General features: G+C 43.2%; 1 protein-coding gene across 1 annotated transcript in view; it reads right to left on the bottom strand.

Annotated features, from left to right (window-relative positions):
• LOC310791603 (protein NLRC3-like) overlaps positions 1-26,147 on the bottom strand; it is a gene marked incomplete at both ends in the record, with an annotated part of 150,176 nt that overhangs the window by 1,760 nt on the left and 122,269 nt on the right. Inside the window, 5 exons of the mRNA XM_083653268.1 lie at positions 2,947-4,774; positions 8,242-8,352; positions 8,856-8,949; positions 10,008-10,183; positions 15,353-15,478. Coding sequence (XP_083509394.1) covers positions 2,947-4,774; positions 8,242-8,352; positions 8,856-8,949; positions 10,008-10,183; positions 15,353-15,478 — 2,335 coding nt within the window. The remainder of the gene's footprint in view (positions 1-2,946; positions 4,775-8,241; positions 8,353-8,855; positions 8,950-10,007; positions 10,184-15,352; positions 15,479-26,147) is intronic.

Here is a 26,147-nt window from a genome sequence, read left to right as displayed (position 1 = left end):
GTAATTGTGCTGGTTTGTCCCATAATCCTTTGAAAATGGGTGTGATTTATCCAGACTTGATGAAGAAAACGTTTTGTAAATGAAAATATGCCCCAGTAAAGAGATGTATTGCAGGCGACTTTGTTAGTGTCGAGTTTACAGTCAGTGACGTGCGCAATGAATTCTACGTGCAAGTATGATTCCCCCTTAACACATTGAGTGCCAAGGACGTCTGTGGACGTCCTAAAAAAAAGTAACGAGGAGTGCCAAGGACGTCTGTGGACGTCCTAAAATCATAATTCATATTATTCCATAATTCTGCTGTTTAAGGTCGTACCTAGCCAGTGAGCATGAATCCCTTCAAGGGATCACACGGCGCCACCTTAAACATCGTCACAGGAGCTGCTCCACCCACCTCAGATCCTTTACTTTGTACAGGAGACAGCGGAGAAAGCCGTGATGAAAGTGGAAACCGATGCATGCTTTCTGCCAGAGCCGTATATATTGCTCTGTCTCTACAGCGGAGAGGGCTCGGCTGCATCCGCGCTCACAACTGAGCTCTTATGCTTCTATCTATCTCCACACGATTTCCTAGAAAGCCAGCATCCGAAGCCGAACGGCCAAGCCTTTTCGTTCAGTCGCGTTTGCCAGCGCGCATCATTTCCTTGATGGGCGCTGGGATCTGTCCGGGGCAAAAACGGAGTCGATAAAACAAACTCTGTGCGTGTGGGGAGGAGCCCGCAGCTCAGAGGTGGAGAGGGGGGGGGGGGGGGGGGAGAGGGGTGTGTGGCACACAGGCTGCACAGAAACCACACCACACGCCACCACATCAGAAAACACCAGCCAGAGTCAGTGAATGTGCTCGAAATTAGAGTGCAAAAGGTATTCATAAAAGGGACTATATCTTGGAAAGTAAAAAAAAACGACAGAAAACCCTTGAAAGTGCACTTTTTTGAGAGGCTGTCATTTCATAATGGAACTGTCTAGAAACAAAATTTCTTCTTTGGAAGAAGCAGGAGTGTTCAATGTTTCATTAAAGTCCAGCCCCGTTAATATAGCCATAATAGAAAAAATTCTATAGCTGTTTTCAACTGAATGGAAGTGAATCTGGCACAGGCTCCAGACAATTTTACTGAAGCGCTGTGGCACTCAATGTGTTAAGAGTGACACTACATAGGTGGCCTAGGTTTAATAAATCATCATATTCACAATCACAGAGGTGAAATAGGCCTTCTCAGGAATTTAACTTGTAATAAATAATAACAAAATTACTGTTGAATCTTTTCACATCTCTTCATGTCATGTCTTTATTTTTTGCACCAAATTTTGCAGAGTAGTATCTGTATCGATAAGCAGTACAGAAGTATCGAAAGGTATCTTGAAAGGTATCGATAAAATCTAAACGATACCCATCCCTATACTGTCTGATTTCAGATGGAAAGACACGATAGAGACATCCTCAAATTACAATATTCATATAATATTCAGATCAGCACATTATATGTCTGACCTGAGAGTCTCCAATCTGCAGTTTGGACTCTCCAGTCCAGTAGAGAGCAGCTTCACACTTGAGGAATCCAGGTAGGTGTCACTCAGGTCCAGCTCTGTCAGAAGGGAGGGGTCGGACTTCAGAGATGAGGCCAGAACTTCACAGTGAGTGTCTCTCAACTCGCAGAACCTCAATCTGAATAAATAATAAAGAAGGAGTTGGACTTCAGAGCTGAGACCAGGACTTCAGAGCTCAGGTCTCTCAGAGTTCACACAGTGTTTACAGATTTAATGTAAAATGAGAGATTATCAAAGCAGAGCTGAGACTATAGCATACCAATCAAAACCTATACAGCATACTACTACGTCTACTACGACTAGTAGTATTACTACCACCACCACCAATCATAATAAAGATAATAATAATAAAAATGATTAACAACAATAATAATAATGATAATGACTAGGACAATGATAATGTGTGTTGTTGTTGTTACTAGTGCACTACCCATGCCCATTCCCTCACTCCCTATCTTCCCATTCACCCGCCCCCCCATGGGTACATCTACCCCTTCCCCTTCCCCCCATTCATACATCATGCTGTCCCCCTCTTCTCTGCCTCCCAATTGGTGCAGTACCCATTACATATTGCCCATACCCGTCCCCCTTGACATCACTGATGATGTCACACTGAAAATGTAAATATTACTGTAGCTCCCCCTGTGGGCACATTTATAAAAAAAGAATCTCAGACTGCACTCGGTCAGGTCCCCCTAAGCACACTCCCCAGGTTTCAAGTCGATCAGAACAACGGTTCTCGAGATATGTGAAGGAGAGAGAGAGAGTGACAGACAGACAGACAGACAGACAGACAGACAGACACTACTTGGATTATAGTATATATTATTATTATTATTTATACAGTATCATATTATTTGAAATTTCCCAAAAGTGGTTAATGTATCAGTAAAAACCACACATAAAACAATTCATAAATGCAAATTCATAGAAGCCTTTCTGTAAAAAGTGATTAAAAGTAGAATGAAAAATGACAGAGATTTTCAGCCTGACCTCCACAGTCAGTCAGGCATCACCACAGATTTGGTCGAGTTTTAAGTTTTTAGCCTAAAACACTAAATTCATAAATATCTCTGACATGAGCTGAAGGCAGAATAATACAAGGGGGATCTTTCATAGAAATTACATCAATACAGAGTTGATAGACTAAAGAATGAAACTCACAACCTATCTGTTAGATTAGTACCCTACTTGGAATGTGAAACTGAACCTGCAACAGTAATGACTTTACTCTGTTAGAGGAAAAGTAATGTGATTACTGTGTGCCACTGCTATGTAGAACAACAGTTGTGTATGTTTGAGGAACTATATATCTTTATAGTAATTCTGATTGTGTCAGCTATATTAAGGTCGCTCTACAGTACACTGTTCTATACTGTTGGTATTCACATCAGGACTAACCGAGCCTTCCTGCAGTTCCTCACAGCTGGGATCAGCCTCTGTCGCCCAATCGTCGATGTGTTGTAGGCCTCCAGGTCGAACACATCCAGAACCTCCTCTGACATTTGCAGTATGTAGGCCAGAGCTGAGCAGTGGATCTCAGAGAGTGTATCTGATCTGTTCTCTGACATCAGGAACTGTTGGATCTCCTGATTTACTGACTGGTCGTTCATCTCCATCAAACAGTGGAATATGTTGATGCTTCTGTCTGGAGACTTAATGTAGTGTTCATCTTTAGTATCATCAGTGTGCATCTCCTTCAGGTTGCTGATGATGGCTCTCTGGATGCTTTCTGGTGTGCAATCTGTCTGACCCAGCAGGCCTCGCAAGAGTTTCTGGCTAGACTCCAGTGAGAGACCATGAAGGAAGCGGACAAAGAGGTCCAGGTGGCCATTTTTACTCTTAAAAGATTTGACCATGGCTCTCCTCAGGAAGACATCCAGGGATTGTTCACTGTCTTTAGATCTACCTTGTTCTTCTTCTTCTTCGTCTTCTTCTTCACCACCCAGGAATGTCTCCAGAACCTCCTTATCCCTGTTTGTGTGACAGTGGAGCATGTAGACAGCAGCCAGAAACTCCTGAATGCTCAGATGGACAAAGCAGAAGACCTTGTCCTGCTGGAACAGCACATGATCCTCTTTAAAGATCTGTGTGAAGACTCCTGAGTATACTGAGGCTGCTGTGATATCAATGCCACACTTCTTCAGGTCAGCTTCATAGAAGATCAGGTTGCCTGTCTCAGTCTCCAGCTGCTCAAAAGCTAGTTTTCCCAGAGAGAGAATCATCTCCCTGATCTCTGTCGCAGTTCTCTCACCAAACTTGATGTTTTGCTGTTTGGACTGGACCAGCAGGAAGTGGATGTACATCTCAGTCAGGGTCTTGGGCAGGTCCTCTCTCTCACTGGCTTTGAACAGATGTTCCAGAACTGTAGCAGTGATCCAGCAGAAGACTGGGATGTGGCACATGATGTAGAGGGTTCGTGACGTCTTGATGTATTTGATTATTCTTTTGGCCTGCTGCTCATCTGTGAATCTCTTCCTGAAGTACTCGTCCTTGTGTTCATCAGTGAAGCCTCTCACCTCTGTCACCATGTCAACATACCTCAGAGGGATCTGATTGGCTGCTGCAGGCCGTGTGGTTACCCAGAGGCGAGCAAGGGGAAGCAGTTTCCCATTGATGAGGTTTGTCAACAACACATCCACTGAGGTCAACTTGGTAACATCAGTCACAATCTCGTTTTTCATGAAGTCCAGAGGAAGTCGACACTCATCCAGACCGTCAAATATTAACACAATCTGGAACTCATCAAAGCTGCAGATTCCTGCTTTTTTGGTGTCAGGAAAGAAGAGATGAAGAAGTTCCACCAAGCTGAACTTTTTATCTTTCAGCAGATTCAGCTCTCGGAAAGTGAACAGGAATATGAATTGTATATCCTGGTTGGCTTTGTCTTCAGCCCAGTCCAGAGTGAACTTCTGTGTTAAGACTGTTTTCCCAATGCCAGCCACTCCCATTGTCATCACTGTTCTTGGTTTATTGCTTCCAGGTAAGGGTTTAAAGATGTCTTCACATGTGATTGGTGTTTCTGATCTCTGCTTTCTGGATGCTGCTTCAATCAGTTGGACCTCATGTTCATAATTGACCTCTCCAGTTCCTCCCACTGTGATGTAAAGCTGTGTGTAGATCTGATTCAGAAGTTTTTTGTTTCCTGCTGTAGCAAACCATTCACACAGACACTGAAACTTCTGCTTCTGATTAGATTTGTGTTGATGTTGACATGTAGCAAGAGTTTCTGAAAGAATAAAAACAGATTAAATCAATGAGAGGTGAGTAAAGAGTAATGCAAACATGTCCTGATAATTTACACATTCCCAACTCCTTGGACTCTATTCCGCTCATTATTGGTGGGTTGACAAGCAGGCCCTGACTGGGTATAAGGTGCTGTTGTAGAATCGGCTATTATTACTCAACCAGAGTTTCAGAGCTGACCAGACCAAGGCACAGGAGAAGTGCTGACTAACATGGATTTAAACACATTTGTGAACAAAATGAGAGGAATAAGTATTTTTTTTGCATCTAAAAAGTCTTAGATCCTTTTTTAACACGTTCACTGCCAATGACGTGTTAATACGTAAAAGAAAATCCAACGGTTGACTGCCAATGACGTGTTAATACGTAAAAAAAAAAAAAAATTTGACGGTGGGATGTGCATCTAACCCTTTTACATCTTCTATATAAATATGGGAGCCACCGAACGTGTACAACCCATTCCACCGACCCACTAAGTGGCGACAGTGCTCTCCAGACTAGAAAAAGCCAGCCAAAACTGCAGGGGAACGCGCGATGAAACCATTCTCATACTGTAAAATGGATTGGCGAAAACGCTTTTGTTTTCGCGCTGGTTGCTGGCGGTGGGGGATTGCAAATTTGCATAATAGATTATTGGTGCAACACACTTTGAAACACGCAGCATAAATAAGACCAGAATCGCAAAAGCTTCATCAAAGCTCTCAACCGAAACCGCAAGAAACGAGCGAGCCCATCCAGACTTGCCCAGCGGCCGCCAGCAGACAGGAGCAGCAGCAGCCAGCAGAAACTCGCTTGTGACACGCCCGCTGCACAGCCAAGAAGAACGAGAAGAACACACACGGAGGGAGGAGTTTGAATGAGAGGGGGGTTTCCTGCTGTTATGGAGGAAATTACTGTTCAAAACTATTGTTTAGTCTTACTGATGCCAAAAATGAATGGTTAAAGTGACTGTTCTATCGAATTTCACAAAAAGCTATTTATCTCAGCTTAAATTTTCAGACGCTGAAACCATGCTGTATTCAAGTGCTAATGCCTACATAACTACTAACTCTACAAACTAACTCTTTTAGACAGAGAAAGCACACATTCTATTAGTTCTTTTGAGATATTTTGTGTTCACAAAATCTTAGCAGAAAAGAATCCTCGGGTCTTGAAAGATGAGCCAGAATCCTCAAAAAAATCCTCTGGCAGAAGCTACCTACAGTAAAAAAAAAAACGGCTGGCAGTGAATGTGTTAAAGCTTGTGAAAAATGGGAGCATATATTTTTGTCCAGTAGAGTTTGAGGTGAACAGGAAGGGATGATTTGTCTGTTTCTTTATTCTTATTAGGGGGTCAAGCCCCGAAGGGGCTAACCCCTATTGTTTTTGCTCAGATTTAAATTTTTATTATTATTTTTATTTTTATTTTTCGTCATCAGCTGTGAGTTGTTGAATCGCAGAGACGTGACATTTGGCCCAATGACAGATATTGGTTGTTATTAGGTGCTCCAGGAAAGAAAAAAGAATTTGCAATATATAGCGATATTTTGTTATTTAGGCCTTCGCAGGCCATTTTAGGGCATTGTGACATCATCACCATCACCCTTCCATGTTTTTCTATTGCTGACTTTGCCCAATTGCATGACATTTGCCCAGGTCAACGTCTGACCTACAGATGACGACACTTTTTTAGATCCATCCAGGTCAACTGCTGACCTGGGTGACAGATACAGTTATTCAAGATACAGATATTCAAGCGCCTTCAGGGGCAATAGGCTTGAAGCCCTGGTATTGCCGCTTGTGGCTATATTTCTTATTCCTCTTGCTCTCAAAAGTGTCTACGGATGATGTGGTGTGGTGAAGATGGAGGTGTGGTCTTTTAAAGCTAGTCCATCAGCTAACATGCTTGCTAAGACTGACAGCTGCTCTGCTCCTCCTCTCAACAAGCCACTGCTCTCTGGCTTTGCCCTTCCACCTCCAGCTCGCCTGCCGACCCTCAGACTCGAACCTGGGAACTCTACAGCCAAACCACAACAGCCCCTTCTCTCAGTCCCCTGCACAACCTTGAACTGTGTTTTGTCTTTGTGTCTGTTTGTGGGTTTTTGCTCCGGGTCATGATTTGTGACAAAATTACTTTCAACAATCCAGAGAATGGGCGTAAAGTTGTTGCTTTCATCTCAGCTCCATCTTCAGCTTTGATTAGCATGTTAAACCTTATTCTGAAAAGTAACTAATAATAGTAATACTGTAGTAATAGTAACTAGTACCATATTTACCTCTGGAATGTAGTAGAGTAAAAGTAGAAAGTCAAAAGGGAGAAACACTCAAATAAAGTCCCCTTCCATTAGAAACTGTACATAATTAGCCTACACTGCTCGAGTTACGTTCCACCTCTGCTGGCATCAAAGTTTTCTGTCTGTCAGATTCCAGCAACACTTTGAGTGCATCAATAGGAATAATGCTATGAGTGATTTAGGTACCATAACTACCTGCTTAAAATAATTATCAGACAGAATATGTCATACCACAATATGAACAGCTGAATACATTTAATTATATTATTGAGGAACTCCGTTCATTCACTTTAACATAGTGCCACTATCAGGGTAACCTACATGATCTTTGTATCACAGAATTATGATACTTGGAATCTTTTGGCTGTGACACAAAAAAAAAAAAAAAAAAAACTAAGCAAACCAAATAACCCAAGGAGGAGAGACAGACTGACTGCCTGACCATGCAGGTGTCAGACCTCTCTCTAATGGTCTTGATGCTAAGGGGCGGTCTCACTGTAATAAGCAGGATAGTGTAGAGCAGCGAGTTGGTCATGATCACAAAATAAACCCCTGATCAACCTGAATTATCTCCCTTTCAGGAGGTGGAGGGGTCTTGAATCACCCTGAAAGAGTATGTATCAGTAGCTAGCTACTGTACTGGCTCACTGTTAGTACAAAACATTACTCTGGAATCATTACGCTGTACGTTGCAGGCTGTAATGTAAAGCTTTAGTGAAAACACCTGGTAATCTTTTATTCAAGTCTATGGGAGAGGAGTGCAGCGCCTCCTGTGTTGGCAGGGTGGAAATGGAACTCAAGAGAGGCAGTTCAACAACATTAAAGGAGAATTTCGTTTTTTTTCAACCTGGACCCTATTTCCCACACTGTGCGGTCTAATATAAAAATATGTCACGATGAGTTTATTAGACCCATACAGTGTGGGAAATAGGGTCCAGGTTGAAAAAAAAACTAAATTCTCCTTTAAGCATGGGGGGGGGGGGGGGGGGGGGGGGGGGGGGGGGGGGCTGGTCTAGGCCCGGTTATGGAGTGAGGCAACTAACACTAAATAAAATATAGACACACAATGTGAATACTATCAATTAGAGGCAAAGATCATTTTGATTACATCAGTATTAATAATATCAATTAGACAGTAATTCATTGTAAATAAATATAGTATTTATTGGCTTCCTACCTGTTCTGCGTATGCGTTTGACAATGGGAATTATGACGAGCAGCAACATTGTCAGTACCACGAAGATGGTGACTATTCTCCCTGTTCTCCGTTTCCCTTCACCATCAGACTCTACAGAAAAAATAACTGCAACAAGTGTTAAGTCAAGTCATGTTGCTTTATATAGCAGCAAATCATAACAACAGTTATCTGAGATGTTTTACAAATGGTTGAAGACCAGGTTCTTTACTAAGTTTCGACCCAGCAATTTAAACAATTCCCCAACATGCATTTGGCAGCAGCAGGAAGGAAAACAACTCCTCGAGCAGACCTGACTCTAGGTGGCATCTGCCTTGACTGGTGGGTTGAGATTAAGATAAATAGAGAGAGAGAGAGAGAGAGAGAGAGGGAGGGAGGGTAGAGACAAGAGAGAGAGAGAGAGAGAGAGAGGGAGGGGAGAGACAAGAGAGAGAGAGAGGGAGGGAGGGAGAGACACAAGAGAGGGAGGGGAGAGACGAGAGAGAGAGAGGGAGGGGAGAGACAAGAGCGAGAGAGAGAGGGAGGGGGAGAGACAGAGAGAAGGAGAGAGAGACGTAGTGGCAGCACTGCATTGTTGTTAAAGTGAGGTAACTCACTCTGGATGAGGGGGTTGCTGATGGGTTGGCTGACCTCCTCACTGACTGGGTTCTCCACCTTACAGCTGATTGATGCATACTTCAAATCCTTCACCTATAAAACCAGTGAAATATAAGATCACAAACCACATTTCACTTTCATTTTTAACAGTGCTCACTTGGTGCCTTTAGCCTTTGAGTTCCCTGGAGCTGGAGGATATTCAGTGTCTTGCTCAATGGCACTTCAGCAGCTTAAACCAGCTACTCTTGTTAAAGCACAGTCTTCTTAAGCCAACGCCCACATTGGAAGCATCCAAAAACAACACACCTCCCTAAAGCACATGATGTAATCTGCTGTGTTGAGAGGAGCTGCTTAGACACAGTTCACAGAAGCTGCTAGCTAAACACTTCACATGCTCACTCTCATTCAGTCTTTCACAGGTTCCCAATTGTAGCCCTGAAAATCTTTATCATATAAAACTGACCAAGTCTAAAAAAAATAGTGGATTTAGTGTGTGTGTGTGTGTGTGTGTGTGTGTGTGTGTGTGTTTTTAATCTGAGTAAAATGTTCTCCCTTTATGGTCTCTCCTGATTCTAAATATAGCTGAATCGCTTGGTTTGACCAAGTAAAACTATTCTTATAAGCATTTTACAAAATGTCTATGGAAAAATAAATGGTGGATGAAACCCCTTGGTTTGTATGTCTAACCCGGAAGAGGGTGTGACTTTGGCACTTTATATTTGGACTTGCTGCAGGAAGGGAGGGGGGTTAAAACAGCTGAAAACTAGCGGCTGGTGCAATGAATATGTGATGCAAGTTGAACAAATCATTATGGTGTATTCCTGTAAAGGAATGCATTTGTTCATCTCCTGATATTACCAGTGGATATTAACTCAGTGGTTCTCAAAATGGGGTGTGGGGAACCCCAGAGGTCCATGAGAGGGTCCCCAGCAAAAAGGGGGATAACTTAATTTCACTATAATTCCATCCACAAGTAACACAATGACTGTTTTGCTCATGGGCTTCATACACTTTCTGATCAGATGGGAGTCTGTGGTCTAATTTGTGTCAGTTGATGTGAAAAAGTTTGAGAACCAGTGCATTAACTAACTGACACATGGACAGAAAGACTCAGAGGTACAAACACTATCAGTAGTATTGCTGTATTGTACCTTTGTAATGATCATTTGGTGTTTGAGTAACTCTGTGGAATTCTCTCTGGTGTTGTCTTTCTCCCAGGTGTAGCTGACTGGTTCAGTGTCTGTGGTGGTGTTTGAGTCACAGCTCAGAAGACAGCGAGTCAAAGCAGCATCACACAGTGTAGAGATGGAGGGTTTAGAGACAGTAGCTGTTGTTGATGGAGAGAAGAGGAGAAAAGCTGTTACAGTCATGATCACTCACATGCACATAGTTCTTTCTCTGTCTCAATGTAGACAGCTGGAAAGAGACAGAGACACTCGCACACTTTGTGCACCTAATGTGCACTTAAAGGGATAGTTTGGATTTTTTGATGTGAGGTTGTATAAGGTACTTGCATACAGTTTGTGTACTACATGTATGCAGCCAGCCTGGTCCCAGTTTGGAGAAATGCAGACCGGCCACATCAGGGAAGTAGAGCTGTCTGCTGATGTGAAAAAAATACATAAAATGCTTCAGGTGCAGCAGCCCCACTTCTTCCCCACTTAGCTCCACACCTGGCTACAGTGAAGATTTCAGCTAAAAACACGGTGTAAAAGACACCTTTTCAAGTCAACTTGAGGGCTTGTGGAAACTTGGATTACCTCAAGTGAGCAGTATGGAAGCATTTGATGTTTTTTTTTTTTTTTTTTTTTTTTTACGTTTTTGGTCTCCTTCACACTCAGCAGACAGCTCTACTTGCGTGATGTGGCCGGTCTCCATTTCTCCAAACTGAAACCACTCCGGCTGCATTCTACTGCATGTAGTACACTGACTGTATGCACTCATGTACCCCACGTAAAAAAAACTATCCCTTTAACATGAACAAACATGTAACATGGAGGGAGGGTTTCGGCACAACGTTAATAGATTGTATAAACATATCATGTAGCCACCATGATTGTCACCATTTTGAAGCCTTGAGTTTGGCATTTTGACCGTTGCCATCTTGTTCTTTTGTTTTGCCAGACAGAGCCGCAGCGCTGCCTGCTATTGGTCTGTGATAGGTGAGCTGCGACATCACTGGACAGGTGACCTGTCAATCACACCCCAAACAGGGTTTTTTCTGGCTCAAAATGAGGCGGAGGTGGTACTAGAGCCGATATTCACCGATTACTGATATGGCTGCAGAGTGCCGTCATAGTGCATTTTTGAGCAGATATAGACCTTTTCTATGTGGATTGTGCACCGATATAACTATGTGCAAAGCTACTCAGAAGGCTGCTTTCTTGAACAAATAGGCCAACTTTATTTAAAAAAGAATTTAACATTATGCATTGTCAACTTCTGGAAGTGAGCACTGAGGAAATAAAGAATAAAAATATAATAGCTAAATAAACATCAGTAGCCAACAGTTACTGTATGTTCAGTATAATTGCTGACCATTTACAGTGAATAAAGAATGTAATAAAATAAAATGTCCTGAGATCTACTGTGCACAAAAACCTTTGTGTATGTGTTGTGAATTGTCTCAATACAGTTAGCTTCACCTAATCCATGACTTCATCATGAGTCAAGTGAGCTGTCTGTGTAAAACCATGCTCTCACAGGCTCTTGCCAGTCACTTTTTATCTATTTTGTTGTGCATCTAAACGTGTCTTTAGGATACTTCCTTACATTTAATTTAATTTTCAAAACAAACCTATTATCACATTCAATGGCTTATGTGTGCTTTAGACATGTTAATTGTTCTTTTATTTTGAAAAACTCAGACCAGAAGTCTTATTGTTGTTGTTGTTGCTAGCAGACATGGGTAGTTGTGAGGAGCCGATAAGAGCTGCTAAACACAGTCGCACTAATGATAAGAGAGCTGATATTCCCTCGAAAACATATTTTTCCTGGTTGGAAACAGCATTAAGCAGCAGGACTGCAGACTGTGCTTTCAAAAAGGCTCTTTATCGTGAGCGGGAGCGCGTAGTTGACGTCTGATAACGTTATTGTAGCTAATCAGAGGCTAATGGGCACGGCTACATTACAGATTACCATCTCATACAGAACAAGTGGCTGTGAAAAGGCAACCAGTCTATGTGTAACGTAATGTATAACCATAAATATGCTCGTATGAAATTGTTATTTGATTGAAGGTTTAGGGGGCAAATTAATGTCTATATCTGACGTTACTGGTAAAGGTTGCTGAGCTACTATTTCATCACCAAGCCACGAGTGCAACGCTTGTTAGCGTTTTTGCAAGTATGGTTTCACCTGTCAAGAGCTGGAGGCGGAGCTAAATTATATGGAGTCGGCCGCCTCGTAATTCTCTATGCAGGAAAAACCCTGTCAAAGCATCGTCTTTTCTCTCGTCTATTTGAGGCTTAATTGGACCATAATATACAAAATGAACATCATGCTGTATTAACACATTGAGTGCCACAGCGCTTCAGTAAAATTGTCTGGAGCCTGTGCCAGATTCACTTCCATTCAGTTGAAAACAGCTATAGAATTTTTTCTATTAGGGCTATATTGACAGGGCTGGACTCTAATGAAACATTGAACACTCCTGCTTCTTCCAAAGAAGAAATTTTGTTTCTAGACAGTTCCATTATGAAATGACAGCCTCTGAAAGAAGTGCACTTTCAAGGGTTTTCTGCCGTTTTTTTTTTACTTTTCAAGATATAGTCACTTTTATGAATACTTTTTGCACTCTAATTTCGAGCACATTCACTGACTCTGGCTGGTGTTTTCTGATGTGGTGGCGTGGTGTAGTTCTGTGCAGCCTGCTCCCCCCACCCCCCTCCCCCCCCCCCCTCCACCTCTGAGCTGCGGGCTCCTCCCCACACGCACAGAGTCTGTTTTCTCACAGACTCCGTTTTTGCCCCGGACGGATCCTAGCGCAACAAGGAAATGCCAAACGCGACTGAACGAAAAGGTTTGGCCGTTCGGCTTCGGGTGCTGGCTTTCTGGCAGGGAATCGTGTGGAGAAACTATATGCAGATAGATAGAAGCAGAAGAGCTCAGTTGTGGGCGCGGATGCAGCCGAGCCAACTGTCCGCTGCAGACAGAGCAATCTATACGGCTCTGGCTGAAGCATGCATCGGTTTCCCCTTTGATCACGTCTTTCCCTGCTTTCTCCTGCACAAAGTAAAGGATCTGAGGTGGGTGGCGCAGCTCCCGTGTCGATGTTTAAGGTGGCGCCGTGTGATCCCTTGAAGGGATTCATGCTCACTGGCTAGGTACGACCTTAAACAGCAGAATTATGGAATAATATGAATTATGATTTTAGGACGTCCACAGACGTCCTTGGCACTCCTCGTTACTTTTTTTTAGGACGTCCAGAGACGTCCCTAGAAACCAAAATCCACAAAAACCTTCTAACTATGTTATTTAGGGTCTTATGTGAGTAATTGGGTGCCTCAGAAAGTAGGAGACATTAGTTTCAACCCAAACCCCCAAAATCGCTTTAAATAATAAATGGCTGGATTTCCACTTCCGCATTGAAGAGAGCAGTGCCCGACGTGCTCAAATGAAAAATCGTATCACATCAAAGCTCGGTCCGTTCTATAAAACCTTTGTACACGCGCGCAGGGCGGGGGGGGGGGGAGAGAGACACACACACACAGACTGACTAACTCCGGGTGAGTTTTCAGTTGGCCAACAGTGTTTTTAGTTGAGTTGAACGCTGCTACACTGACACAGAACAGTTGATGAGATGGATATAACCGTAGAAGAGAGAGAAAAAACTGGTATCGATCCTCAAAACGGGACGTAGTATCGATATTTTGGGATGGATCCGCCCACTACTCTACACAAAAGCAGTCTCAAGATATGCATGTGAATGAAATACTAGGGGGTTCTGGCACCTATAATGTTATATTTGCTATGCAACAACACTGAAAACATGATAGCTACTACCTTGATCTGTGACTAAATAGTGTTATTGCTAACGTAGTTGGCTAGCTAATAACGTTATAGCTAGACTGAAATACTTATTCCTAACTTGCATAATTGTCAAGGAGGGAAAATACCATTCGGTTGCAGGTTGAGAGGAACGAGGATTCTCGGGGGGGGGGGGGGGGGGGGCTGTGTCCTCTTCATCTGGATTACATGTGGACTCTGGTGGCTCAAACATGTAAGGTTGCACAACACCGATTGAGCTTGCCGCATACATTACTTGCAAGTCGTAGTTCCTCTCTGGCCCCCACCACCCCCTCGCCCCCTCCCCTCCTCCTCTCGCGGCTTGAGTATTGTGGACACGCCCACACCATCCGTGGCAGATGTAGGATCAGAAATTCTAATGGATTCTCATGACTTTTCTCTTGACTGTCAAACCTAAATTTATATACTTTGCGACGTCCATCATCATTCAAATGTGGCTGGTGGCTTATTAACATAGGTTCCTGTGGTGTGATGAACTCAAAATGCTTAATTTTGATTAATTAATTTTGGTTTCCAGGGACTTTAAATAAGACTTGAAAGTTTCAACCTAGAGATTGAGATCATGAACTCAATCTCTAGCAAACCAAATTCATAAATCAAGTGAGAAGTCAGCTCATTTTCCCATTGTTAGTTACATAAACATTCACTTCCCGTACAGTTTCATGAACGGTGAAATCGCTATAGGGACCAAAACAATTTTTTTTAACCAGGTTGTAAACATGCTTATTTCTGCTGTAAAGTTGGGCATTTTAACATGGGGTCTATTTGGACTTACTCGCTTTTTGAGCCAGCCTCAAGTGGCCATTCGAGGAACTGCATCATTTTTCCCAGTCAGAGGTTGCCGCTTATGGAACCCAGTGTATTTTAAGAGGAGAAATGTCCAATCACAGTGGTACATCAAGTCTAGGTTATGAAGAGACTGGCTTGCACTTTTAAAAACTCAATGAGGCGGTTGTAGTATGTGTAGTTCTGTGTGGATCGGTGCTCTCTCAGTTCAGAACTGGGTTTACAAACAAAACCAGTCCGAACTCTTCTCTCTCTCCTCTCATACCAAGTGACGAGCGGTCTTATCTTCCAGTTTTCACCTCCAAGCAAAATCTTCTTTTCAGGTATAAAGCTAGCATCAAATCCTCTTCTGTATCTTCCCTCTGTGTCTCCGGTCCGGATCTTCTCTTGCATCTACATATTTCTCTCCTGACATCCTTCATATATATTTTTTCAAGCATCTATATTCACTTTTCTAATTATTCCTCTCCTGTCTAACATTGAGTCTCAGCTTGGCTTTACTTTGCATCCGGAGGAAAAATGATGTCGCTGCCTGTCGCACTAATGCTGCCTTCATGGGCTGTCAGAAATAACAGTTATGAAATAGCAGTGGGCTACACTTAATTAAAAGCAAGTGGTGAATCGCACACAACTCCACATCACCGACTTGAAACTGGACAAACTGCCAACATAAAACACTTACAGATGACTTTGAGATGAGTCTCGCTGTTGAGGTGGTTGTTGATGTCTGCTGTGTACGATCCACTGTCTTCTCTGGTCAATCCTGTGATCTTCAGCTCTCCAGTTGAAATGTTCAGGTCACCACGACCTATGCAGCAACATGGTTAGGGTTAGCTTATCAACAGAATTCTTCTCAACAGAGTTCTTAACATGGTTAGGGTTAGCTTCTCAACAGAGTTCATAACATGGTTAGGGTTAGCTTCTCAACAGAGTTCTTACAGACGAAACGTGTTGTGGTGCTACGCGAGTGGGATCCGCAGAGTACCAGGCAGCCAGCTGCTTCTCTGTGGAGCAGAGCGGACAATCCGATGCATGAGTGCTGCCCGCCCGCCTGGAATCTCCGAGGGAAGACCCCTTATGTTATCCCCTAATGCGAGTTTAACGAGCCAGTTACATTTCTTTGCATTCTTAGACATTAGCCTACCGTTTGCTTTATTTTGTATGTTACATACAATTAGCCAAGTTGTTAGTTGTTAGTAGTTAGTTTATGGGCTAGAAATTCTGCCAGATAACAAACACTAGGTGCCATTTTCTCCATTTGGAGGAGAGAATTCTCCTGAAATGAAGATTGACAGCTGCCATGTTGTGATATGATTGGTTGAAATCATAGACTGTATGGTTGAAATGGGGTATAAATCTGATAGTACTATGTGACGTCAGCAAACTGTAGATTACTGTTATGAATGAAATCTTGAAAAATGAACTTTTGACGTGAAAAAGTGTGAAAAACTAAATGTTTTTGATTTTTTTGATTTTTTTGGCATACATTATTAAATAGGTGCACTGAATACGCAGGTATTTGAACTAAATATAGAAATGAGCATATTTCTTAGTATACGAGAAATTTTCACGCTCATTTCTAGGTGGATACTGGAAATTTGGCACCGCACTCTGGTCACGTCACGAACAGCGCAACCCCCAAGTTTGAAATCGATTGGACGAATGGTTCTCAAGATATGTGAAAGCCATGTTCTGATTGGTCGAATTGCAGGAAATTCGACAATGCACTTTCTTGGCTCCCCAGTACTGCCCTGCAAAGCCAAAAGGGGGTAACTAAATTGTTTGTCAAAAATTTGGTTTTTGTCATTTTTGGAACATTAAAGATCTGCTTTGTCATGTGGATAAATATCTTGAGTGATTTTTTTGTTTTTTTGTTGAGAAAATAGGGGGTCATATTTTCAGTAACTTCCAAAAACCCTAGAGAAGCCAAGCCAGACTGAGGTAACATTAGTAGCACACACCCACCAGGTTTGAAGTCAATCGGAGGAACGCTTCTTGAGATACACCACTTTTTGTGTTGCCAGTAGGTGGTGCTATGACTAGGGTTGCCAACTTCTTGAAATGGAAATAAGGAACGGGGGCGGTCCGGGGGGGGGGAGTTGGGGGTCTGCTGGCTTTGGCTTTGGCTTCAACCATTTAGGCTAGTGGTTCTCAAATGGGGGTCCGCGGACCCCCAGGGGTCCGTGGCACTTTGCCAGGGGGTCCGCAAAAAGTTTGCAAGTAATTTTTTTTTTTTTTTTTTTTAATTAAAAAAAGAAATGCTACATGTTACTTATTCCTTCTCAAACTACTTCCTACATGGTGCTAGTCTATCAAAATATCTTGGCTGTCATTGATTGTGTTGCATAGTGGTTTTCTGTACTGTTGACAAATTGTGATATTGTAAGTCGCTTTGGACAAAACAAAAGTGTCTGCTAAATGACGTAATGTAAATGTAATGTAATAAATCAAAAAATATATATTTTTTGATTTATTTTTTATATATACAGTATATCTTTTTGGCCAAAAGATATGGCATATTCATCTGATGCATCCGTCAGATTCCAGCCCTCACACCGCTCCCTAGATTCACCCCTCCACTAGTGCTGGATGCCTCGCCCCTCCACCACTACATGTAGTCAATAGTCGCGCGTCCCATTGGAGACTTTTTTCGTCCCTGGCACCGACATGGTGGAACGAACTCCCTCCCTCGGTCAAAAAAAAATAATATTTTTTTGCAAAAAAAAAATAGTTCAACGAAAATAGTTTATGCTTTAAATCTAAAATGGTTCATGGATTACATTCTAATAACAAACCTATCAAATTAAAAGTCAAGCACGTTACCATGGAAACAATTAAGCTCAGCCCAAAATCACAAATCAGAATGAGGGGGTCCCCGGTATATTTTCTATCTTGTAAGGGGTCCTTGGCTGAAAAACATTTGAGAACCTCTGATTTAGGCTACTCATTAATACAAGCAAACACACAGACCTGGTTTTGATCAGTTTTTGCATTTTTTTGGCGCTATGGATAAAGTTCAACATTTTAAGAAAAACAATAAACAGGTATAGTCCGGGAGCCAAAGGCTGTTTTTTTTGATGAACCTTGTTTCGTCTGATAAAGTTTTTTTCTCTGCTGATTCTTGTACCTTGGGGGTACCTATTCAAAATACAGGAGGGTGCCCGGTGAGCACCCTTGAGCATTTTTAGATATTAATGTAACCCCTTAAGTCCCAAAATCCCATAAAAGTCGGGATTTATGAGATTTCATGCAAAATCAAATGCATCAAATTTGCTTTCTCCAATGTTTATTCATAAAGGAGCAAGGATGTCATGTATAATGTAGCGTTGATTCCCGTGCCATGTGCCCCCCACCCCCAATAAAAACATGAAATAAGCAGAGGACTTTTAGTCTGATAAATCACTCCCAGGTGTTGAAGCGGATGCAGGTTTGCGCAAGTCAGACCCTTCTCCCCCACTCCCCTCTCTCTGGCACTGTGTGTGTGTGTGTGTGTGTGTGTGTGTGTGTGTTTATGTGTGTGTGCGTGCGTGTGTGTGTGTGTGTGTGTGTGTGTGTGTGTGCGTGTGCGCGACTATATGCGTGCGTGTGTGCATGTTTCACTGGCTTTGAGCTGCGACACTTTCTGTATCCACTCTCAATTCCTTGTACAGCCGGGGGGAGGGGTCTAGGTGCACTGCTCAAATCCTGTGTGCACATCTCGGCAGGGGAGTTTCTAGGGAGTGGCCAGGTGTGGCACTGGCCACCCCTGAAATCTAATTGGCCACCCCAAAATCCTGAGGATGCTGGCATCTGTGGCCAACAATACTGTCTTTCAGAGGCTGTAGCGGGCTTATTTTTAAGCTAGAGTGAAGTTAGGCTAAATTTTGGTGAGGGAAAACTTTCTACATCCTTCCTAAATGCCACAATCAGTGCTACCCTTGCTTGAGTCTGTGCCCCACTTGGGCCACCCCAGTCAAGATGGCTGGGACACTGCATCTCGCCTCACACACATCTCGCCTCAAACAGACACACGTCACTTATAGATGCGGCTGTGCCACTTAAACGTCTTGGGGGTAGAGATGTAACGGTATGAAAATTTCACATCATGATTATCGTGACTAAAATTATCGCGATTATTGTATTATCACTGTATTCATAAAGAAAATGCTGAAAATGTTCAAGAAGTACTGAGAGACTCACTGAAATCATTTTACAACATTTTATATTGAAAACTCAGATCCAAAAAGGATTGATACACTCACTGAAATCATTTCTCAAAGGCTGCACGTTTGCATCTGGGAGACTGTTGCCAACTTTGGTTGATGATGGACAGTATTTACCATGTTTTTCAAAGCACTGTAATCACAGTACCACGGTAATCACGGTACCACGGTTTTAATGATAATGAAAATGTTAAACGGTACGGTTATTGTAAGGAATTTTATCACGGTTATCATTAAACCCGTTACCGTTCTATCCCTACTTGGGGGTATGCACACATTGATGAGTTTTGTTGGGGCTATATGTTCACTGATGGCTGATAGTGGGCTCTGGATCAGATTACGAGTCAGACCAGAACAGCCAGACTTTGGGTTTAGGTCTTGGTAAAACCAATGATGCTGATGATGTCATACATCTGGGCTGAACATGAGGGTGACTGGCTTCTCCATCTGACCACATTCCAGAAGATGCTTACCTACTACTTTGCAGCTGGCCATGTCAACCATGTCAGGTATGGCCATACTATCTTCATTCCATGGAGAAGCTTCCTCCACAAAGCAATTTTCTCCAGGAGCAGCATGTGATGCGACACATTAGTGGAATATGGAATGGCCTGTGGAGCAACCAGTTCATAGAGTCCACTTTCATGAGGTACGGCCACAGTGATGGAGGGATCATTGGATTACCGTGAAGCCATAGGCACTGAAGATCTGGGCCCTGAGCCACCACATATGCTGCAAGATTGTGTCAGACATGAAGGAGATAGAAGAGGATAAGACAGATAGGTTCATCTCTATCACAAGGTGGAGGCTAAAGCCATGGGTTAAGCACATGCCAAAGTCAAGGACTTTGCCAGAAACTGGAAACCTGCCTACATCCATTGGATCCCAATGAACATCCAGGGGAAAGCATCATGAACATCAATATCACCCTACCTACATGTAGACAGTGCCATAAAGATTGAGGAGGCAATGTTAGAAGATGTTGACCTGGCCAGAGGGATCTTACAACACCATCTCAAACAAAGTCTCACCATCTCAAACAAAGTGAAGACAATGACAACAACCAAATCAATCCAAGTTGGCATCTCCACAATTTATGACCTAAATGCCATCGATTCAAGGGTAATCACACTGTTGTCTAGTGACCATGAAGTTGACATGAAGGATGTCCTCGCCTATAAGCTGGCACCAGTCCCAACTGCCATGTTTACCGAGGACGGAATGTGAATTTGTAAATCCAAGTCTACACTGAAGAAGTCACTCCAAGTCAAAATCTCCAGGAGGAATGCCAGTGTTGCAGATGTCACTGTCATTGATGGATCAGCCCTTCTTTGGACCATCCACTGGCCAGCTGATTTTACCATAGCTGATTTAATCAAAAATGTTATGACACGGCTGACTTTATATCTATCAGACAGTGACGTCTACCTCATCTTAGACAGGTGCTATGATTACAGTATCAAGTTTTTAAGTTATCCTTTATTTATCCCCTTGGGGAAATTCATCCTCTGCATTTGACCCATCCTCTACTAGGAACCTTCCTAGAACTAGGAGCAGTGGGCAGCCACTGTGCAGCGCCCGGGGACCAACTCCAGCTCTTTTTGCCAGTACCTTGGCCAGGGGGCACTGACAGGAGTATTAACCCTAACATACATGTCTTTCTTGATGGTGGGAGGAAACCGGAGCACCCGGAGAAAACCCACACGGACACGGGGAGAACATGCAAACTCCACACAGAAAGGACCTGGGACGGACCGGGGTTCGAACCCGGGACCTTCTTGCTGTGAGGCAACAGTGTTAACCACTGAGCCACCATGCCGTCCATCACCTGAGATGTTACAGAGACAGAGCTCAGCTAGAAACACCATCTCTTAGATCTTATGTGAGGAACTGACCCAAGATCGGCTTTTCCATCTACAAGTTGGTGGTGACAGGGGAGGAGCCATGTGACAGGGGAGGACCCATGCCCCATTGAGATCAGGTTGGAAGAAAGAAGGAGCCGACATGATCTACAAAATCAGCAGGAAGAAGCTGATACCATCATTGTCCAAAAGGTCCGGTGTGTTGGAGAAGCACATCAAATCTCAGTGGTTTCTGATGACACAGATGTGTTCATCCTACTCCTTCACCATTACCATCAGGAAGGACTGGATGTCCCACACATCATGAAATCGCCCCACAAGGAAAGGGCAATAGTGGACATCAAGTCAACACTGGCCAAGCATTCACAAGTTGTGAAGAACCTTTTACCAGCCCATGCCATATTGGGATGCGACACTGTAGCGTCTTACTATGGAAAAGGCTCTCTCATCAAAGTCCTCAAAACCGTACAAACTATCGGCCATTGACAATGTGGTTGCACTGTTCCAGCAGGTCCTCGACCAAGTCACTGCCTTCATCTCAGCCTGTTCCAAACTTAGCTGCTCTACTGCCATCGAATGAAGCATTCATTGAGAATGTTAAGAAGGGCCCACTTTCATGCAATCTTGTGGTGAAATCTCAATGTAAATCTGCCACTAGCATTGAATACTGAGGAATTTGGATGCAAAAAAAGACACATGCAACAGGTCACTGAGCCCAACCACTCTACCGGAAGATTGCAAACTTGTCCCAGACACATTTTGGAGATGAAAACCCTTCTAACTCCAATAAGTGCAACTGTGTGAAGTGCATGGTTTGCCATGCACAATCTTCTGTGCATGTTTCAGAGTAGGATGCTCAAGATCCAAATAGGCTTAACTACCGTGAAGACCATCAGCAAAATGTGCCCTTCACTTCACACCTCCCAATGTGTATCATCTACTCTGAATCTCTACTTGAGATGAGCAAAGGCTCAATGGATGTTCTCATCCAGCACGACCCATATTGTCATAAAAAGTTTGTTTTGCTGGCACGGCCTAAAAGGCTTAATATTATGTAATTTGGAATGAAATACATTGTACATGACCTCCTTTATGAATCGACATTGGAGAAAACAAATGTGATGGATTTGATTTGAGTATTTTGCGTGAAATCTAATAAATCCCTATTTTTCTGCGATTTTGGCACTTAAGGGGTTAATATCTGAAAATGCTCAAGGGTACTCACCGGGCACCCTCCTGCATTTTGAATAGGTACCCCCAAACTACAAGAATCAGCAGAGAAAAAAACTTTATCCGACGAAGCGAGGTTCAACCCCATGGCTCCCGGACTAGTAGTGCAAATTACATTTTGAGGTAGCCTAATTTATCTTCACATTGGCATGTAGCCTACTCATTCAAGAAATTTCTTTCAACAGTGCAAACAGCAATTTTACATAGCTATTCTTTTGAATAGACAGACCTGCAAGAGTTTACATCATTAGTGCAAAACATTTTAGATTTCAGATGAAATCTTCTGAATAAAAGGACAATTAGGCTATTGAAAAGTATGGATTAGACTGAGGATATCTCTGATTACTGTAACAAGTGTTACACCTGCAATAGCCTACTGTTGTAAGCAGGGTTTGTAGGCTACAGCTTTTAAGAGTAATTCAAGCACTTTCAAGGTACCTAAACCAGGCTCTCGAAGCCTTTATTATCACATCTAAATATATTAACAATGTGAAAAAACGATGGCATTGTGATGCCTGGTGAGTGAGGAACTTGTTTTGAGTGCTCCCTGTGTCCTGCCTGCAATATTCTTTTTTCCCATGATGGCGAAGGCTAGGCGAAGGCATGACCTGCCCCTCTCTGCCTCTGATTGGCTGACACTGTCCACAGCCTCTCGCTAGGCTGCTGCAGACATAGATATATATAAAGGCTAGATAGCTTACCCGCGCTGCCGGCCAATGGAGAGCGACGTCGTCGCATGGCGGCCATCTTGCTACAGGGAGCTACTAGGAGTTATGAGCATCTGTTGTTGGGTTAGTATGGCAACATCATATGATCATAACTCCTAGGGAAATGGATGAAACTGCATGAAACTTTGTGCCTGAGTCCCTCTCATGGCATAGATGCTTCGGTTTAATTTTGGTGTAATTTGGAGCTCATCAAAAAAATAGTGTTTTTAGTGTTTTTTTTTTTTTTTTGGTCTATCTCGGGAACGGAATATGCTTGTAATAAACCAAACCGTTTGTAAATCCGTCAAGATTTCAGCGAGTTATGAGTATTTTTGTCTGTGCAGGTCACCAGCTACCATAGAACGTACCAGAAAGGCACTGTAGCAAGATGACGGCCGTTCAACGACGCTGCTGACTCCGTCTTAAGCCATCTAGCCTTTATATATATCTATGGCTGCAGAGGCTGCTGTAACATGACACCGGGCCGGACACCGGCTACATAGGGGAGAGGCAGCGGTGCCATTGCCAGCGGACGAGACTCCTCTGTGGAGTTTACTCGCTCAAATAGCTTTGTACTACAGTGTCTCTCGAATACGGGACAAAGCGCGTCCTGTATCAGTTCAATACGGAACACATCTTTTTGTTTACAAATACGGGACGATTCCGTATTTTAAGGGACGGTTGGCAACCCTAGCTATGACAATGAGTGTGTCCGAAATTCGGCACCACACTTTGTGGCGTTCCCAGCAGCGCACCCCCAGATCAACCGCTTTTTGTGTTGCCAGCAGATGGCGCTACAACTATGCGTGTGTCCGAAATTCAGCACCGCACTCCGTCGGGTTCCCAGCAGTGCACTCCCCAAGTTTGAAGTCGATCTGCCGAACGGTCCTCGAGATAAACCGCTATTCGTGTTACCGGCAGATGACGCTATGACTACCGTAAAACTTCAAATAAACACAGAGTCCCAAATAGACGGCGGTTATAGATGCTGTGTCTGGCTACATATTTTGGTAAATATACGCTGGTCCCAAATAGACGCCGGGTACTTTTTCATTACAGTATGTTTTTGTGTTGCGCTCAGACTGAATCACGGTAATGACGTGTGTTTTTGGCGGAAGTCAGTCATCTTGTTTGGCAAGTAGAGAGATTGTACTTTCTCCCCTTGTCACACAGTCTGGTTAGAGGGCAGCTATAACAAATTGAGCTGTAAACTGAAATCCACTCTTCAACTTTAATCAGGTTCCCTACACGCGCACAACGCACTGAGCGTAGGGCACCAAGTGTCGCCTAGGGCATCATCCAGAGCAGGAATACCACGGTCAAACAGACAGTGCGGTGGATGCCCGGCAGTTTGGTAATGCTGCCCCTTCTAAAATTAACTCTCCCCTTAAAAGAAAGTTGCGGGATCTCCTCGTTAATTACATGCGACTCAGTAAACAAACTCACGTTTCCCTCGTCACCAGTCATGCTGGACATCAGTACAAGTGCGAGATTCCTCCCATTCCCGCAAATATGTAACGTAGCCTAGGTAAATACAGTGTTGTGTAGTGAAAGCCATCATCTTGCTCTATAATGATCAGAACGGGTGTTGTTCAAACTGAACATTTATTTCTTCAACATGCTGCAGCAAAGGGAGATAAACAGTGGACTTTTCAGTCCATCTTGCAAGACACTATTTCCGTAGTTAAGCTACTGTACTTCCCTGCATATGGCAGATACTTCCTTCTTGGAGTTTCAAAATAAAGCACATCTGCTTCTAACATCAAATAATTCAGGCATCTCAAGTAAAACATAACAAAATTACTATTACCAGATTTCTCTATATATATACACACACACACACACACACACACACACACACACACACTCAGACGATTGAATTTGTGAATTTTTCTTGGTAGGGGGTGGGGGCACAATGAAAAGAATAGCGCTTAGGGCACCCTAATGGCCAATGTGTGTGTGTGTGTGTCACAGGAGGTTATTCTAGTGAGGGAGAGGAGGATGGTCCTCCATTTTTTAGAAGAGATTGGGGATTTATATAATCTTTTTTTTTTTTATAAAATATCAATCAAATGTGTTTTTTCTGATGTGCGGACGCTCCTTTTTTTTTTACAAGGAGTGTAGTTATACTATAACTATGGGGTACAAGGAGTGTAGTTATACTATAACTTACGGGGTACAAGGAGTGTAGTTATAGTTAAAGTCTAAATTCACTCCTTGTACCCCGCAGTTATACTATAACTACACTCCTTGTACCCCATAGTTATACTATAACTACACTCCTTGTACCCCGTAGTTATACTATAACTACACTCCTTGTACCCCGTAGTTATAGTATAAGTACAGATCTTGTTACCCTCTAGTTAAAGTATAAATTCACTCCTTGTACCCCATAGTTATGTAGGCTCTTTCACACCGGCCTTGAAAGCCGAAAAATGCACGGAAAATAGGATTCGCGCCTCCGATGTGAAAGTCGTGAACGCGATTTGGTGGACAATTGTTTTACGCCTTTTGTCCCGCGACGGTAGGTAGTAACAGCGCCGGGTTACCTGGCAACCCGCCTCCATTTGAAAGCGTCGTAGCAGCGAGCCGGAAAAGGTGCGAATGGTCAGCTCATTCATAAAAAAATTACAGGGGAAATCACCTCATGTATCAAGAAAGTGCAGGAGTGAAAGTAAAAAAAGTAGCCTATACAATCATGACTGCAGGGGCGCCAGGAGGAATGCTCCGTGCGGTTAGGCTTTATGCTCAAACGATGTTGACATTAGTAGGTAAAATTAACGGATATAATAATAAGCTTCAGAGGGCTATAGCTGTCTGTGGGAGTTGGTCTGAGGATATTCCCTCTCGAAATCAGCTCTGTGCATTCCCTTACAAAAACTACTAACGTTAAATAGTCATGTGCATTTATAGCCTATACTATTCCCCCGACGAACGTTATGCAGACTGCAGCTGTTTGATATGCGGGCGGTCGTGTATCGTTCAAATTTTAGTATAGCCTACTCAATTGGAACAATACAGAGATGACTGGCGTGCGGTCGTGTATCGTTCCAATTTTAGTAGGACACCATATCGATCTGCCCGCCCACCATGCGAGTGCACCTATCCTCCCTGCCAGGGTTGGGGAGTAATGGATTACATGTAACCAGGGCTGTATTACTGAACGGGCCTACCGGGCCCAGGCCCAGAGACCCGAGAGCTCAGGGGGCCCATGAGCTAGAGTCTCTTCGCAGGCCACCACAGGCGGCCTGCGAAGAGACTCTAACTCTAATTCAGACACTGTTTCACAAAGTCACCACATGAAAAAGCGTGCCCATCCTTTGCAATCAGTGCAGATATCTGATAACTTGCCCGAGTTGCATTCTGGATTAAATTTTTTTTTTTTTTTTTTTTTTTTTTTCGCTGTGAGGGGGGGCCCGTGAGGGGGGCAGGCCCAGGGGCCCGTGAAGTCATAATCCGTCTATGCATGTAACGCC

This window comes from Poromitra crassiceps (assembly GCF_964638095.1).
Source record: "Poromitra crassiceps genome assembly, chromosome: 16".
Taxonomy (NCBI): Eukaryota; Metazoa; Chordata; class Actinopteri; order Beryciformes; family Melamphaidae; genus Poromitra; species Poromitra crassiceps.
Note: the sequence above shows the minus strand (reverse complement) of the source record. Positions and strands in the feature narration are given on the sequence as shown.